The 17,572-nt window shown below is 40.3% G+C and overlaps 1 protein-coding gene across 2 annotated transcripts in view; it reads right to left on the bottom strand.

Moving 5' to 3' along the window:
* Window positions 1-17,572, bottom strand: part of rnf6 (ring finger protein (C3H2C3 type) 6) — a 52,123-nt gene that overhangs the window by 9,800 nt on the left and 24,751 nt on the right. For both annotated transcript variants that reach the window (XM_072577322.1, XM_072577323.1), the window contains 2 exons: window positions 8,480-8,693; window positions 23-130 (listed from right to left, as the gene is read on the bottom strand). In XM_072577322.1, the coding sequence (XP_072433423.1) occupies window positions 23-130; window positions 8,480-8,693 (322 nt within the window). The remainder of the gene's footprint in view (window positions 1-22; window positions 131-8,479; window positions 8,694-17,572) is intronic.

Below are 17,572 nucleotides of genomic sequence, written 5' to 3'. Positions count from 1 at the left end.
TACCTCCAAACTCAAAACTTGCCTTGATTCTGACTTTGTTCATGCTCATAGGTTCCGAGAGCATTCTGTGTTGTTAATTGCTCCTTTGCGCCATTCAAACGCTGTTGTAGCTCTTCTGCTGTAATTTCACCTGAAGCAGCCATAAAACAGAAAGCATTGAACATATTAATTTTAAAAGAACGCAATGCTCAAAATCAGAAACAACAAAAGCAATTGCTGGGAAAACTGAAAACCATTCTGAAGAAGGATCACTGGACCCAAAATATTAACTCTGCTTTCCCTCCATAGATGCTGCTTGACCTGTTCACATACGCATGTTCTTCGAATACAGAAGCTCGATATAACATCAAAGTTAGATTTTGGCTCAGCTTGCACAGACACTGCAAACTTTCAAACTAAACATTTGCAATGCTATTACATTCCTATTTAAGCTACTTCAGTTCACTTGGCAGTGATGGGTAAAACCATAGATATTAAACTGAGATAAAGTTAGAGGCTCCACCAATAACTGTGGTGATTAATGTATTAATTTGACAGACCTTGAAGAATGTAACATATGCTTAGAATTTAGAGATCTAACAACAGTGCTGTAATTGATTTCCGAAACTTTCTTCTTATTGAATTCTAAACACTTGTAGAGCAAACACACATGAGTTTTTTTTATACCGCTAGTATTTTTCAGCTTCTGGATTTCACCCCCAGCCACAATTGTTGTTCAGGAGAAAGCTGTACTTATAAGACCTTTTCAGTCAGATTGCGCCCTGCATATACTGCCTGAACTGCTGAATAGATTTTTTTTTCTGACTTCTTCTGTCATAGGATGCTTCTCTTCACCCGTGCTTCCAATGCGCTGAACTCTATCTCAAGGCATTTAAAGATTTCTTTAGATGCATATCAACAGAACTTCAGACAACCCACACCTCACTCAGATTCAATAGGTACCAAAACTCCCCTTAAGCCAATCAATATAGAAATACAAAATCAAACAAAGCTGATCCTTTGACTTTAGAATCCAAGTTTCCAAATAGTCACAATATATCATGAACTTTCATCACATAACTGCTGCAGGAAAAAGCTTTGATTCATTAAAAATTCAGCAATGCTGTGATTTCACAATAACATACCAGAGCAGATCAGATAAAATTAGGTAACTGCTGAACATTAACTTAGAAGAGGTGAAGAAACAAAATATTTTAGATATAAACAGTTAGCAATGACAAGTAGAACAAGTCCCTTTTAAGAAAATATTCAGTGGCAGAATGGCCTAGTTTATGTGCAGGTTTTGAATATTTTGAGTAGCCCAAGACACAGTCTGTATGTTCACTTGAAATATATTTGCTGTTAGCTCAGTTGGATGGACAGCTGGTTTGCGATGCAGAGTGATGTAGGCAAAATAATTTCAATTCCTACACTTGAGATTATTATGAAGATTCCACCTTTTCAAGGTCACCCCTTGTATGAGGTGTTGTGATCCTCAGGTTAAGATCACCCAGCAACAGTCATCTCTCTCACTTCCACTCTAATGAGAATGTAGTCCTATGGTCCTCTGGGACTATGGCAACTTTACCATATATTGTTGAATATGTTAATCTGAAGTTAAACATTTAGACAGCAACTAAGATACTATTTCCTAATTTATAAGATTTGACCATATTTCTCAAAATGGGCAGATTGTAGAAAATTTCTCACTGAATTATGGAGCAAGCTCAAGGAGCTGAATAGCCTACTTTTGTTCCTATGTTCCTGAATGAGCAGCACAACCAGATGCCTGTTAGGACAATAAAATAGATGTCTCCGCAATCATGATCCAGAAGGTTGTCTTATACACAGGAACCTCGATTATCCGAAGGTGATGAGTGGGCACTCTTTTGTTCGGATAATTGATTATTCGGTTAAATGCCTTTCCTTAGGGGCTCTGAGTTTTTAAAGTCTGCTCCCTGTTCAGGAGACAAGCAGCAGCATACAGCGTGCAAGGCCCACCCCCTGACCCCATGCAACAACACCCCCAGCCACCAACCCCATCCAACACTGCTCCCACACCCCAATCCCATGTAACACCGCACCTCTTCCCCAACATCAACCCTCGCCCCGACCAACACCAGCCCCTCGCTGCCAATCCTGTCCACCTGCCCCCAACCCCATGCAACACTATCCCCACCCCACGCAACACCAAGCCCCCCCCCCCAACCACGTACAACCCGCCCCCTCTCTGGGGCAGCTGGACTGTGCACCAACATCAAGATTACTGCGGCTTTTGTGAGGTAAGTCTCCACACGCACACACAAAACCTTTTACTGCAACGTTTTGACAGGTTCCATGTTTGCCCCGTACAGGACAATGTTGGAGAGATTATCTGGGGACGGGGGTTTAGGGTTCACCCCTGTGAACTCCAGGAAAAGTGTGGGGAGAGAGAGGGTGGGCAGTCAGTCATTTGGAGATGGTGCCGGTTTAATCACTGTAAACAAAAGATGTGATCATTTTGGAAACATGTCTTTGATGTAACGTTTCCATCGGGACCTGGAGATTTCCTTTGGATAATCCGACTTTCGGACAATCATATTCGGATAATCGAGGTTCCCCTGTATAGAGTGCTAATGTAAATTGGGTCTACACTGTCTGGAGATCAGAAGAATGACAGGTAATTTCATTGAAATATGCACATTCAGAAGCAATTTGACAGATAGATAGATACCAGTTGCTAGCTGGGGAATCAAGAACACAAGGGTACAGACCTGTGACGAGGTGACAGTCATTTAAGTCTAAGAACAAATGGCTTCACTCAAAGGATTATTAAATCTTTGAAACATGTCAATTGTCTGGATAGTATGGACAGATTGTTGGTCTCTCAGGAAACCAAAGGACTTACAAAACAGGCAAAAGTGTGAATTGAAGCCATAGATCAGCCATTATTGCATCAAATAAAAGGAGCAGGCTTAAATGGGCAATATTGTCTGCTCCTATCTCATGCAGCTCTCATACTGATATGGTGGAAAATGTACAAAATATATCACCTTTTCTCATGCTCCTGCTCACCCCATGCCCCAACCCCAACATTCTTAAAAGTAGCAGATATACTGTACATGAAATGATGAATTTTTGAAATAGTTTTAAAATCTTTTCAAACTAGTAAACCAATACAAGGACAATGAGTGCATTTGATGAAAGCATCAGTTTTTATAAAAATTTTGGCTCCAGTGTGCTAGATATTATTCTTGTTCCAATTGTTTTTTTTTTGAGGGAGAGGCACTATTCAATCGATTTGGTCTAAATTGTTTTCTTTTGTTTAGCTGTGTGCACAACTCCTTTTATATTGCATTATTTCACATGATGTTCCTGTTATCAAATAAACTGGGCCCATAATAATGGGCATTTCAGTTTATACAAGCAGTTCACTTAGCTTTCATTTTTCTTTTGTAAGTTAAATTTAAACAAAAATCAATAACGAGAAAAATCTAATCAAGCAGGATATGGGCACATAAACTCCAGCAAATATAAAATAGTGCTATGTGTGTGCAAGCATGTGTTCTTTCTCAGTGGGATTTTTTAGTGGTGGTGGGGGTTTGGGGGTAGGAGAGGAGAGGTGGTAGCGGGCAAAGAGAGACCTGACAGAAACACCTACTCTATTTTGCCACTGTGAGCTGTTATTTGACAACATTTTTTGATGTGCACATTGTTGTTATAAAGTTTTAGGCATGTACTGTACCTTTGAGAGTGAAAGCTGGCAAGGACTTAACAAGCACAGAATGTGCTGAAAAATATAAAAATGCAACATTTGGCTGGGAAACACATAGCTGAGCTGTTACAATGGTACACAACAAATTCGAATTTGGCCAGTTTAAATTATGCCCCCAGAAACCAAAATCCAATCAAATTTGAATATTACTGTTTTGACGACAAGGTGCAATGTTTTGGGGTATCCCAGAAAAATCTATTTAGGAAGATAGAGGAGAATTGACACAGCTGACTGGTTTTGAAATTTAATTTTTTTTTAAAACGGACAATGGTGGGGGGGGTTTAATCGGATCAGTATATTGTTGTAGAGTGGGAGGTAGACAAATCATTAAGACAAAGGGACATTTGCCATGCAGATAGTTGTTTAGATTACTTACAGTGTGGAAACAAGCCCTTTGGTCAAACAAGTCCACACCGACCCGCTGAAGCGCAACCCACCCAAACCCATTCCCCTAAATTTACCCCTTCACCTAACACTAGGGAATTTAGCACGGCCAATTCACCTAACCTGCACATTTTTGGACTGTGGGAAGAAACCGGAACACCCGGAGGAAACCCACGCAGACACGGGGAGAATGTGCAAACTCCACACAGTCAGTTGCCTGAGGCGGGAATTGAACCCGGGTGTCTGGTGCTGTGAGGCAGCAGTGCTACCCACTGTGCCACCCAGTGTTTAATGCTTTCTTTTTTATTGGTGTTAAAGAATAAATTGTTAATTTTTTTCTTTAAATAGTGGGATTTGGTAGTTCTTTGTCACTCACACTTTTACAGATTATGAGGAGAGATTAGATTAGATTAGATTCCCTACAGTGCGGAAACAGGCCCTTCGGCCCAACCAGTCCACACTGACCCTCCAAAGAGCAACCGACCCAGACCCATTTCCCTCTGACTAATGCACCTTGCACTATGGGCAATTTAGCATGGCCAATTCACCTGGCCTGCACATCTTTGGACTATGGGAGGAAAGTGGGTCACCCGGAGAAAGCCCACGCAGACACTGGGAGAATGTGCCAACTCCACACAGACAGTCGCCTGAGGCTGGAATCGAACCTTGGACCCTGGTGCTGTGAGGCAGCAGTGCTAACCACTAAGCCACGAGAGATGGCCTTTAGTGTGTCTCTGGCTTAAATTAGCAAAAGGGTTTACCCCACGTCATAACAACATTCTCTCGTGCCTTCCACAGGTTCTCTTTTATCCGCTTTACCTGTCCGTCCTTAAAGGACGCCAATAAGTTAGTCAAACATTACTTTGTGTTCATAAAACCACAATGACCCTGCAAACTGCATTAAGATTTCCGAAGTGCCTTACTATAATCTCCAAGAGGTGAGTATTTTCTCTATGATATGCAGGCTGAACACCTGTAGCATCCCCGCTTTTGGTCTCTTTCTTTTCTTGAACAGAGGAGTTACACGCTTTCTTTCCTCATCTGATAGGACCTTTCCGGAGTTAAGGGAATTTTGTAAAACTAAAACAAATGCCTTCTCAGCAGCCACTTCCAAGAACACCCTAAGATAAAGTTATCAGGGCCAAGGAACTTGTCAAATATTGTAAAAATAAATTTTTCAGTGCTCTTTCCCTGGTGATTTTACTTGTTTTTAAATTCCTCACTTCATTTTTCCTCCTGATTCACTATTATGTCTGAAATATTATTTGCATCCTCCACAGTGAAGACAGACGCAAAATCAGTTCATTTCATACACCATTATTAGTAGATTTTCCATGAATTCTTCACACTCAAGGACCAAAGGTCATTTTGCTGAATTTTTTTCCTTTGAAATATCTGAAGAAACATTCTGTTTCCCCAGGTTATTAATTTTTTGGTCATTCTTTGCTGTTTATATTTTGTCCAATCTTCTGGCATGTCAATCATCATTGTGGTTAAACGTACTTTTTCTTTTAGTTCATATCATCTTCAACTTCCTTAGTTAGATATGAATGGTGAGTTCTTCTGAGAAATTCTCATTGGAATGCATTTTTTCATAAGATTCTGAAATATCTCATTAAACATTTTCCACTGTATTTCTATCAATCTTTTATCTTGATTCCCAGTTCATTTTAGCAAGCTTTATTCTCACTCAAAATTCTTTTTCCTCAAACTTAAACGCTACTGTTACATCCACTACTGGCTTCTTCAAACTGAACAATGTTGAGTAGGAATCTGCATAATCCATTTTCGTTTACTCATTCACAGGATGTGGGCATCATGAGTTAGGCTAGCATTTACTGTTCATTCCTTGTGAAGGTAGTGGTGAGCTGTCTTCTTGATCTGTTGCAGTCCATTGGCCTAAGTACAACCACAATATCATGACAGGGAGGGAGTTAAGATTTTGACTCAGTAACACAAAAAAAAATATATTACCAAATTAAGATGCTATCTCTTGGAAGGTAACTTGCAGATGATGGTATTCCTAAGTATCTGTTGCACTTGCCATTTTGGATAGTATTAGCCATAGATTTAGAAGATGCTGTCTAAGCAGCCTTGGTAAATTTCTGCAGTGTATCTTTATAGGTGGTACTCATTATTGCCACTACTATCAATGGTACGAGTGGATGTTTGTGGATGTGGTGCCAAACAGGCTGTTTTGCCTAGAAGATGACAAGTTTGTGTGTTGTTGGAGCTGCACTCATCCAGTTAAGTGGGGAGAATTCCATCACACTCCTGACTTGTGCCATGTAGATAGTCAACAGGTTTGGGGAATCAGAAGCGGAGTTATTTGCTGCAGGATTCATAACCTCTGACCTACTGTTATGGCTAGTATTTATACAGCTGGTCCAGTTCAGTTTCTATTCAACAAAAACTCTACAGTATTGCAATGGACAGAGGGCATGAAGAAAAATTATAACTATGTACTATTCGTGCTTCTTGTTTATTTAAGAACTATTGGACAATACTGCCAGACTCTTAAATGGCTGCTGTAATTGTGTGACTGTCTAAAACCCTTCAGAACTTTCTACAAGCCAAAGCCAGATGGTCCATTAACACCTCTAACATGTGGAGACTTGGCCTGTTATCTATTGTGACTATATGCTGCTACAGTTCTGACTCCAATACAGACCATGACATACGAATTGTAAACTACTACTATAAAGATATTGCTACAAAAATATCAACAAACAGGCTCTCAACTGGACAGTGAATTACTGGATTTTAAGTCATATAAACTAACACCAACACTTTTGATTTTTTAAAAATGAATTCCTAAGTAGTAACTTGTTTCTTTCCATCTTGCATGTTGGTGCATGCAAGAGAGTGTGTGTGCGCGCGCGCGCACGCTAATGATGAACAAGAGAGCACTGAAAAAGGGCTCTGATTGCTGTTCTTTTCTTTTATTTCCTCCCTTTTCTGGTTTTTTTTTCCCCTCTATACTTTTAACTTATCTCTTGAACTGAGCTCGGCAAGAGTCCAGCATAGTGGAAATTGGGCCCATCATGAACCTTGAGTGAGTGCTGATTTGCTTTTCCGGGACAAGCACAGGACTTGGAATCGGAATTGGAAGGGAGGTAGGCCCAGCAATGAAAGATGCCACCTGAGGATCAGCGACCTTGTCATTGATTGGGTCTGGAGCCGGAGGCAATTCAGTAGAGAAATGGCATCACAACGACATCGATGAGGTGGGTCCAGCAGTGAGAGACATGACTCTGACGTTGGTTGGTCTAGGGCAGATGGCTGTGGAGGACTAATTGGCCCAGTGATAAAATATGGTGCCTGAGGATCGGCGGCTTAAGACGTTGGTTGGGTTTGGTGTAGTGGCGAAGCAGGAGGAAGGATGGCACTCCAGACATCATTGATGATGATGAGCTGGCTCAGAACTGATGGACTCTTTAAGCTATATATTTTGTCCCCCCTTATTCTTAAATTATTCAAAATGGCGTTGAATCATGACAACGAAAGATTTCCATTGTATCTTAATGCATTCTTACTGTAAAATACATGTGACAAGAAATCATTCATTGACATGAATGAAGAACCCAAAGCAATTCCCTGAATTTTAAACAGTTGCTCATTAAACCTATGATTTCAACTTAAAAAGGATGTTGCTGTGCTTTATTTCAAAAAAATTGATACTCAAAAGCCACGGTTCAGGGAAGACCCTTTGGCCTACCTAAGAGAGCAATGTAAAAAGGCAAAGGAATAAATCACCGTGGGCAGCACGGTGGCACAGTGGTTAGCACTGCTGCCTCACAGCGCCAGAGACCCGGGTTCAATTCCCGCCTCAGGCGACTGACTGTGTGGAGTTTGCACGTTCTCCCCGTGTCTGTGTGGGTTTCCTCCGGGTGCTCCGGTTTTCTCCCACAGTCCAAAGATGTGCAGGTCAGGTGAATTGGCCATGCTAAATTGCCCGTAGTGTTAGGTAAGGGGTAGATGGAGGGGTATGGGTGGGTTGCTCTTAGGCGGGGCGGTGTGGACTTGTTGGGCCGAGGGGCCTGTTTCCACACTGTAAGTAATCTAATCTAAACAATATTTGGCTGTCTCAGATTCAAGAGGGGAAAATAAATCAATTTGAATTCATCCTCATTTCCCCTTTGTCCATGATCATATCATGAGACAGTCTTGATTGTATCAGACAGCACTTACCATTTTCGAAATGTATTTGCATTATTTCTTTGAGGGTTACTCACAAAGTTGTAAAGCATAACTCAAAACAAAGTTTCTTTACATCATACTGTTTTGACACTTTAAAATGAACTTTCTTCCCTACTTTTATTTTAAAACCCTCTGTTTCTCCAAGAAATTCTGTTACCTCACCTGGGGTGCCAAGAAGATTGCTGTCTCTCATAAGTCGGTAGTCTTCCTCACTCAGGTCATTGATAAACTGGTAATATGCTTCCTCTCGACTCAGACGCTCCAACTGTCGACTGCGCTCATCTTCGCTGTGGTTTAAGTTTTCTGTGGGAGACTGCTGATCTCCTCTACGATTGGCATGATTAGGAGGGTCCATGATGCTAGGGATTCCAAACAACTGTAAAGTAAAAAATCAGGCCACATTACATCTCACAAAAAGGCAATCATTTTCCGAAGCAGGGTACTCCATACACATTCCTCATTTATCAAAGTAATATATGAAAACGGATCAGATGTATGCAGTCTCCAGATTTTATATATTCAGAGTTGCCACGCAGAAAAAAATCTTTCTGCATGTCTACAGTAGAAAACTGACACGTTCTTTAATTGATTAGTGTATTGTAGTTTCTAATTAAAACTGATATCTTAATATAGATTTACTTTCATTGTTAGCTACTTTTATGGATATATAACTCTGACATTTAAAGTAAATTTACCTTCACAATGAATTCATGCTTTACAAATTTAACCTCTCGAGTCAAGTGCTGCAGGATTTAGTCAAAATATTGAAAATAAAAATGGTAGGTAAGCAATCCCACAGCATCAGCAAGTACTTAAGCAAACCTTCTGATGCAAATGCCGTCCAAAAAGAAATGTTTCAGCTAGTTAAGTTGGAAAATTTCCCAGGGAAGGGAAAATATCAGAGAAACATTGAATGATAAAGGAATGAAAGGCCATTCAGCCAATCAAGCTTATTCTGTCTTTCAATGTCATGGCTGATCGCTCAACTCAGTACCTTACTCCCACTTTCTCCTCATGACCTTGGATCTCTTTAGCTTTGAGAACAATATCTAACATCTTCTTGAAATCATTTAACATTCAAGTCTCAATCACTTCCTGTGGCATTGAACTGGACAAGTTCACCATTCTCTGGATGAAGACATTTCTCCTCATCTCAGTCCTACATGATTGCCCCATATCCTCAGACTGTGCTTTCTGACTTTCGAAGTCATTAGGAACCTCTCATTCATCTAAACTCCAGTGAATATAGACCTAACTGATCCGGTTTCTCTTTCTAAGTCAGGCCTGCTATCCCAGGAATCAGTCTGGTAAACTTTTGTTGTACTCTCTCCATAGCTAGAACATTCTTCCTCTGAGGAAGAGACCAAAACTGCACTCTAGCTGTGGTCTTACCCACGCCCTGAACAGCTGCAGCTAGATATCCCTGCCCTTGCAATTGAATCCTCTTGTTATGAAGACCAACATATTATTTGCCTTCTTCACCGCCTTCTGCACTTATGTCTATTTGCAGTGGCTGGTGTGCAAAGATACCCATGTTGAACACCTCCCTTTCACAATCTGTTGCCTTGCTAATAATCTGCCTTTTTTGTTTTTACCAAAGTGGATGACCTCACATCTATCCACATTATACTTCATCTGTCATGCACTTGCCCATCCCTCAACTTATCCAGATCACACTGAAGCAACCCTAAATTCTCCTCACAGCTCACCTCCCCAACCAATTTTATCATGTGAAAAGAGAGATTTTACATTTATCTCCCTCATCAAAATCATTAATATACATTGAAAATTGCTGGGGTCCAAGTATGATCCCTGCAGCATCCCACTAGGAACTGCTTGCCTTGCAGAAGAAGATCTGGCTTATTCCTAAATTTTTTGTTTCCTACCTGCCAATCCAGTTCCGTATCAACATCAGTACACTACCCCCAACCCCATGTACATTCTCCCCATGTCTGATTGGGTATCTTTTAGGTGCTGAAGTTTCATCAATAGTCCAAAGATATTCAGGCTAGGTAGACTGGCCATGTTAAATTCCCCACAATGTTTAGGGATGTTCAGGCTATGTGGGTTAGCCATGGGAAATGCAGGGTTACAGGGATAGGATAGGGTAGGAGGGTGGAATGCTCTTCAGAGAGGCAGTGTGGACTCCATGAGTCCAATAGCCTGGTTCCACACTGTAGGGGGTATTCTGTGATTTGGGACATAGACTTTCAGAAGGCTTTGGACTAAGTAAATCACATCCACTGGTTCCCTCTCATCAACTCTACTAGTAACATCCTTGAAAAATTTCAGTACATTTGTCAGGCAGGATTTCCCTTTCTTAAATCCATGCTGATTCTATCCAATCCTGTCACTGCTATCTCAATGCTCTGCTATTACGTATTTTATATTGGATTACTGCATTTTCTCCACAACCAATGACAGGCTAACCAGTCTTCAATTCCATGTTTTCTCTCTACTTCCTTTCCCCCTCCCCCCAAAGTATTGGGATTACATTAGCTACTCTCCAATCCATTAGAATATTCTAGAGTCTAGCATCTCGAAAGATGACGGTCAGTAGATTTCGTTTTGGGGGCACATCTTTAAGTACTCTGGGATAGAGATGATTAGTCCCTGTGCATTTGATTGGCCTTTCATCCCATCAATTTCCTCAACACTGCTTTCCAAATAATACTAATATCCTTCAGTTCCTCTGTCATGAGAACTTGTGCTCCACAATCTTATTCTCCCAATCTGTCCTACTCCCTCACCTCCCACTCCAGAATGCCATGTAGCTGCTCCACAATATCCTTAACCCGAGCACCCAGGGGGCAATATACCAGCCTGGAATTTCATTTGTGGCACAGAAATGTCTAGCTGTTGCTATGAGGTTTGAATCACCTGTTACTTCGCACATTTACTCACTCTACCATGGAGTACAGCCAAGTGATGTGTCATGAATTTGGCTGTTGTTATTTTCCTCAGATACCATTCCTCCCAAAGTCAAAGTGGTGTATTTGTTTTGCAGGGAACTAGCCAAAGGTGACTCCTGCACTACCTGCTTAGTCCTCTTGCTCTGCCTGATGGATCATCTAGTTTCACCGCCTGGTTACTGTTTAGTTACCACTGTACTAAACTTGTGTTTCTGATCAAGTGATGATAAGTACAGCTTATTTGTGATGTCTCCAACAACCAAATATTTTCCAGTATTCATTGTCTTGTATTGGGCAACATATTGGGTCACTTCAGTGAGATAACAGAGATTGCCTGCTGCCTCTGAACTGTGCCCCAACACAGTCAACTTTTTCATGGTAGGAAGATGGGACAAGTAAACACTCAAGATCCTGAGGGATTTTGACAAAGTGGATGCGAAAAGGAGGTTTCCTCTTGTGGGATTAGAGGTCATGGTTTAAAAATATCCAAAAACTGAAAGACAGCTAATCCCTCCCATTTTCTATAAGTCGTCGTCTCTAAACCAGTGATTGTAAGATTGAACAATTCATGTGTCAACCACTCTGTGCATTCAGAAAAGAACTGAGGAGATTGAAGATCAGAGGAGCTTGGAAGTAGTGAAAGAGACACTCATTGATTCCTGTGGGTTGGTGCTCCTGAATTGTGTTTCTTCATTATTTTTTCTCCACCGATAATATCCAGATACGCTTGTTTGTTTACATCTGCAGGTGGTTGGGGGGTTTAAGAGGAAGGTTCAAGTTGATAATTCATATTTGTATTTATCTATGATTATAATTGACTGGTCATTAGTAGTAATTAATGCTTGGGGAAGTGATGGCCTATTGATATTACCAATTGACTGTTAATCCAGAGACCCAGGTAATATTCTGGGGATCTGATTTGAATGCTGCCACAGTAGATGGTGGAATTTGAACTCAATAGCCATTTGGAATGAAGAGTCCAACGATGACCATGAATCCATTGCTGATTGTTGAAAAAACTCATCTGGTTGACTAATGCCCGTTAGGGAAGGTAACTGCCATCTTTACCTGGTCTGGCCTACATGTGGCTTCAGACCCACAGCAATGTGACTTTCTGGGCAATTAGAAGTGAGTAATAAATGTTAGTCTAGCCATTTTGGAAAGGCAAATCAGGCAGGGCTTATACACTTAACACTAAAGGTCCTGGGGTGTGTTGCCAAACAAAGAGACCTTACTGTGAAAGTTCATGGTTCCTTGAAAGTGGAGTTACAGGTAAATAGAATAGTGAAGGTGCCTTTATTGGGTAGTGGATTTAAGAATAGGAGTTGGGAGGTCACGTTGTGGCTGTACAGGATACTGGTTACGACACTATCAGAATATTGTGCGCAACTCTGATCTCCCTGCAATAGGAAGGGTGTTGTGAAACTTGAAAGGGTTCAGAAAAGATTTACTAGGATGTTGCCAGAGTTGATGGGTTTGAGCTATAGGGAGAGGCTGAATAGACTGGGGATGTTTTCGCTGGTGTGTTGGAGGCTGAGGGGTGCAGAAAGAGACAGATAGACAGACAGACAGAAAGAAAGAGACAGACAGAAAAACTAAAATTAGAGGGCACAGTTTTAACATGAGAGGGGAAAGATTTCAAAAGGGACTTAAGGGGCAACAAATGCTGGCTAGCCAATGATACCTACATCCCGCAGATGGAGTAAAAATAATTAAAAAGATGATTTTTGGGATCTCATTCACATTGAGTAACATTCAAATTTTCAAAATCTCTCTCTCCAATCATATTTGTCTGGTCATTTCCATTCTAGTTCTCACTTGAACATTTCATTCACCTTGCATTATAACACACTCTGAATAATTATATTCACCATCTCCCTTGTCAACTACGGAATAGTGGTTTTGGTAGTCACTGCAGTGCCTCCTTGTTGGAATGTACCGAGTCCATACCCTCAGGAGTTTACTGCTAAAAATCACCTCAGGTTCCATTGCAGCTTCCCTTTCAGGCTTTGGTTCTATTTTTAAAAGATTTAGAACACTTCTTGCTCACCAAAAATCTTGCATTACAGTAATACAGGTTAAGATTGATAAATGAGTTTTCACTGATTTGGAGATAGGATTTTTGAACTAGGAGTATGGAAGTTTTGTCATTAACTAGACAAGTTTTTCTGGAGTAAGAGAAAAAGAACAGCACATTCGTTAAGTACAAATCATGATCAATCAAGCTGGATTTCAGACAGGGAGCTAAAGTGTCCAGTCGTAATCCAGCTGGGATCATAAAATGAGGATCAGCTGTTTCCCCACAAGTATTAATCCACTTGATATACCTCATTCTCAAATGGATCTGCTGGTCGCTAGATCTGCTTTGTAGTTTGACCATAACACACTGGAGAAAAGATGTTCTTTCAAACATCACAGATACTGCTCCCTAAATTTTCATTCACTTTAAACAAGATTTAAAAAGAGATGTTGGTGTCGCCAGTAGCAACACACTATAGTTCTTGTGCATTCCTGTTATTTCCCAACAGATTTGCTCTATTACCACATGTGCACCATTTGTAGACCCTATAGAACAAGCCTAGCAGCATGATCATAGATTTCTGTTTTTCAATTCGTGCTCAACGAATTCTATTTCTGCCCTCAAGGCCATCCCTTCTTTCAGGGAACACATATGTGGCAAAACTGGCTGTCTACTCAAACCAGTTGGTAAGCATGTGTTGTTAATTTCTTTGGACAAAATAAGGATTAATAAGAAAACAAATTGTCATGAAATATGGTTTGTTAAATTTTAAATTACCTAGAGCTAATGTAATTTTCTTTGCAAAAATGAATTTCAAGTAATTATTCCAAAAAGAAATACATGTTTTTGTTTCAGTTTTGTGACGATGCTCTCACTTTTATGAAGTTATTTTGTCCTTGGTTTTTTTCAAGAGGTCATAAAGGCAGAGGTGTCGAAGGGTCTTCTTTAACGATGGAAGCGGAATGGCCAGTTTTCTAGTTCAGGATTTTTCTAGTTTACTTTAGCTATAGCAGTCTCAAGATGGGTGTCCAGGGGAGTTGCCAACTTCAGATAGAAATCTCTCTTGATCCCATTCCCTCCTGCCACTAAGAATGTTTGTTTAAATTTACCTTTTTGTTAAGGTTTGTGTTTAAGGGATGTTACTGCACTGCAGTAATTAATTATAAACATTACTGTAGCGGGTTGGTTAAATTTTCCTATATAGTTATGCTAAATTCCATTTTTTTTTGTTCATGTTTCTACTGTGGCACTTAAATAAAGTGTTTTGCTTAAAGCGGAGTGGTTTGATCAGTTGCATCACACCTGGAACACACACATCTGCTTTTAAAATAAGACAAAGGTTGGGTCTTGGCTTCCTTAAAATATTTTGAGGGGATCTGGCCTGGTCCATAACCATTTGATTTGACTAAGTCAGGTCTTATCACTTTGGCAAATCAATGCCCATACAAGCTGAAGACCAAATAAATGCTAGATTTTGACATCCCAGTAATCATATTCTGACAACGATACACATTGGAAGCAAAGTAATTTCTGCCTAATACAGCAAGCAGGTTCACCATAACCAACTTTTTCAGCCAACGTGTTCAACCAATCAGCAAAATAAAACTGAGTTAACTCACTGGATTATCGCAAGTAAACATGGAGACACTATCTCCATAAGGGGAAATATTTGCTCAACATCTACTTTGTCAACCCATTCTAATATCTCTGCTACCTCAATTAGATCTCTTGATTTTTTTTTGAGTATAAGCCTAAACTGCTCAAATCACTCCTGGAATTCCTCTGGAATCAATCTGGCGATTTTTTTTTAACTGCTTCCAATGTAATTATATCCTTCCTCAAGTAAGGGGACCAAAACTATACACAGTATTCCAGATGCAGTCTCACAAATGCCTTGTACAGTTGCAAAAACATTTCCCCTCTTTCATACTCAAATCCTGCAATTTCATTCCTAACAACAGTGGGGGTCTACCTACAGCACACGGACTGCAGCAGTCAAAAAAAGTAGTTCCCTACCTTCAAGAGCAAATCGGGATGGGGCAATATCCACATCCAATGAGAGAAAAATAAATTACTTGCTTCAACTGCATATCAGCCTTCTATGATTCATGCACAAGGACACCTTGACCCCTCTGCACTGAAGAACTTTGAAGTTTCCCTCCATTTACATTATCAGTTGTCTTTTTATTCTTCTAACCAAAGTGATAACCACAACTTAAAACTCCAAATGTTATATTCTGGCCCATTTACCAAACATACCCATTTGTAAAGTCTTTATTGCTTCACTGCAACTTATTTTCCCATCTATTCTAGCCTTGTCTGCAAACTTGGCTAGAGTACCTTCTAATCCTGCATCCAAGTCATTAATACGGTTTGTAAATAGTTGGTTTCCTGGAGATCCGAACCCTGGGTCACCCCCAATTACAGCTTGCTAACCAGAAAGAGACCCATGGACTCCCTGCAGTCAGGCAGCATCTGAGAAGCAGGATAATCAACTTTTTAGGCAAAAGCTCTTCATCAGGAATGATGATGAAGGGCTTTTGCCAGAAACATCCATTCTCCTGCTCCTCAGATGCTGCCTGACCTAGTGTGCTTTTCCAGCACCACGCTAATCTTGACTCTAATCTCCAGCATCTGCAATCCTCACTTTCACCTTTCTGTTGGTTAGCCAATCCTCTATCCAAGCTAATATATTACCCCTGTCTTCATATGATCTTGCCTTGTGTATTAACTTTGAGCACAGCATTTCAACAAATAACAGCACAATAACCAAGGACAGTAGCAGACAGTTCGCCTGTTTTGTCATTCAATATGGCCACCACTGGTTTCATCTCGGCCTCAACACCACCTTTGGCTTGTTACCAATTTTAAAAAAAACTATTTCCTCTTAAATTTAGTATCCCACAGTCCACTGCACTCAGTGATACTCAATTCAACAGATTTATTACCATTTGAGAGAAGTAAATCCTCACCTGCCACCCCTTAGACTAAAACTATGGCCTCTCACTCTAGATTGCTCGACGTCTACTTAGTCTATTTAGCATCTTAGATACCTCATTTAGATCTCCTCTTATTCTTGTGAACTCGAGCAAACATAGGCCCAAACCTCTCATTAGTCAACCCTTTCATCTCTGGAATTAATATAAATATAGTGAATCTCTCTCTGAACTATCTTCAATGCAATTACATCCTTCCTCAAGTACAAGAATCAAAACTACACAGTACTCCAGATACAGTCTCACCAATGCCTTGTATAATTGCAGCAAGACACTCCTACACAGTACTCAAATCATCTCGCTATGAGGGATAACACAGTTGCTTTCCTTACCACCTTCATGCTTCCATTAAGTGACTAGTGTATGAGGATAACACTAGAACCTGTCCAGCGGCTTAGAAACTTTGGATTATTATAACCAATGAGTCCACTATCTGGGCTATCTTTAAGACCCTAGGATATCAGCAATCAGGTCCTGGCGATTTGTCTGCCTCCATACCAATAGTTTTCGTCAGTACTTTCCCCTCCCATGTGATGACAATTAAGTTCCTCCTTTTCTACTCTGCATTCTGTCATAATTTGAATGGTCCTCATGTCCTCCATCATGAAAATGGAGGTAAATATTGATTGAACTTTTGCGTGTGTTCTCTCCTATTAACCATTCCTCTACCACACGCCTCAAAACTCTCCTCCTCTCAAGGACAACTATTTGAGCTACTCTCTTCCCTTTCATAGAAGCTTTTGTTATCAGTTTTCATATTTGGCATTAGTTTTCTTGAAAGTTTAAAACTTAAAAGTTTCCCAATCTTCCAATTTGCCAGTGGCCTTTGTAATATGGCATGCCTGAGCTTTTGCTTTATATTATCTTAAAACTCTTTGCTCAACTACAGATGATTTCTCTCTCTTACAATCTTTCTTATTCTCTGGAATATATGTTTTAGTTGTGAAGAATTGAATATCCTCAAACATCTGCCACTACTTATCAACTGTCCTTTTTTTTAAATATAGCCTTCCTGTCCAGTCCACTAAGGCAAAATTTATCCTCATGCCAACATAAATACCTTCATCTCCAGAACACTAGTGTGGACGCCAGTTTTTCACCTTCAGACTGAATTTGAAATTTTAGCTAGAGTAGTTTTGGAGCACAGAAGGCGGAGGGGGGACCTGAAAGATATTTCTAAGATTATGAGAGGCTTGTAGGGTGGATAGGAAGTAGCTGTTCCCCTTAGTCAAAAGGTTAATTATGGGGGGCATAATTTTAAAAGGTGAAAGGCAAATAGTTTAGAGAGGATTCAAGGAAAAAAACATTTTCACACAGACAGTGGTGG

This window comes from Chiloscyllium punctatum, chromosome 9, assembly GCF_047496795.1.
Source record: "Chiloscyllium punctatum isolate Juve2018m chromosome 9, sChiPun1.3, whole genome shotgun sequence".
Classification (NCBI taxonomy): domain Eukaryota; kingdom Metazoa; phylum Chordata; class Chondrichthyes; order Orectolobiformes; family Hemiscylliidae; genus Chiloscyllium; species Chiloscyllium punctatum.
The sequence above is the reverse complement of the archived record's forward strand: the minus strand, read 5'-3'. Positions and strand labels throughout refer to the sequence as shown.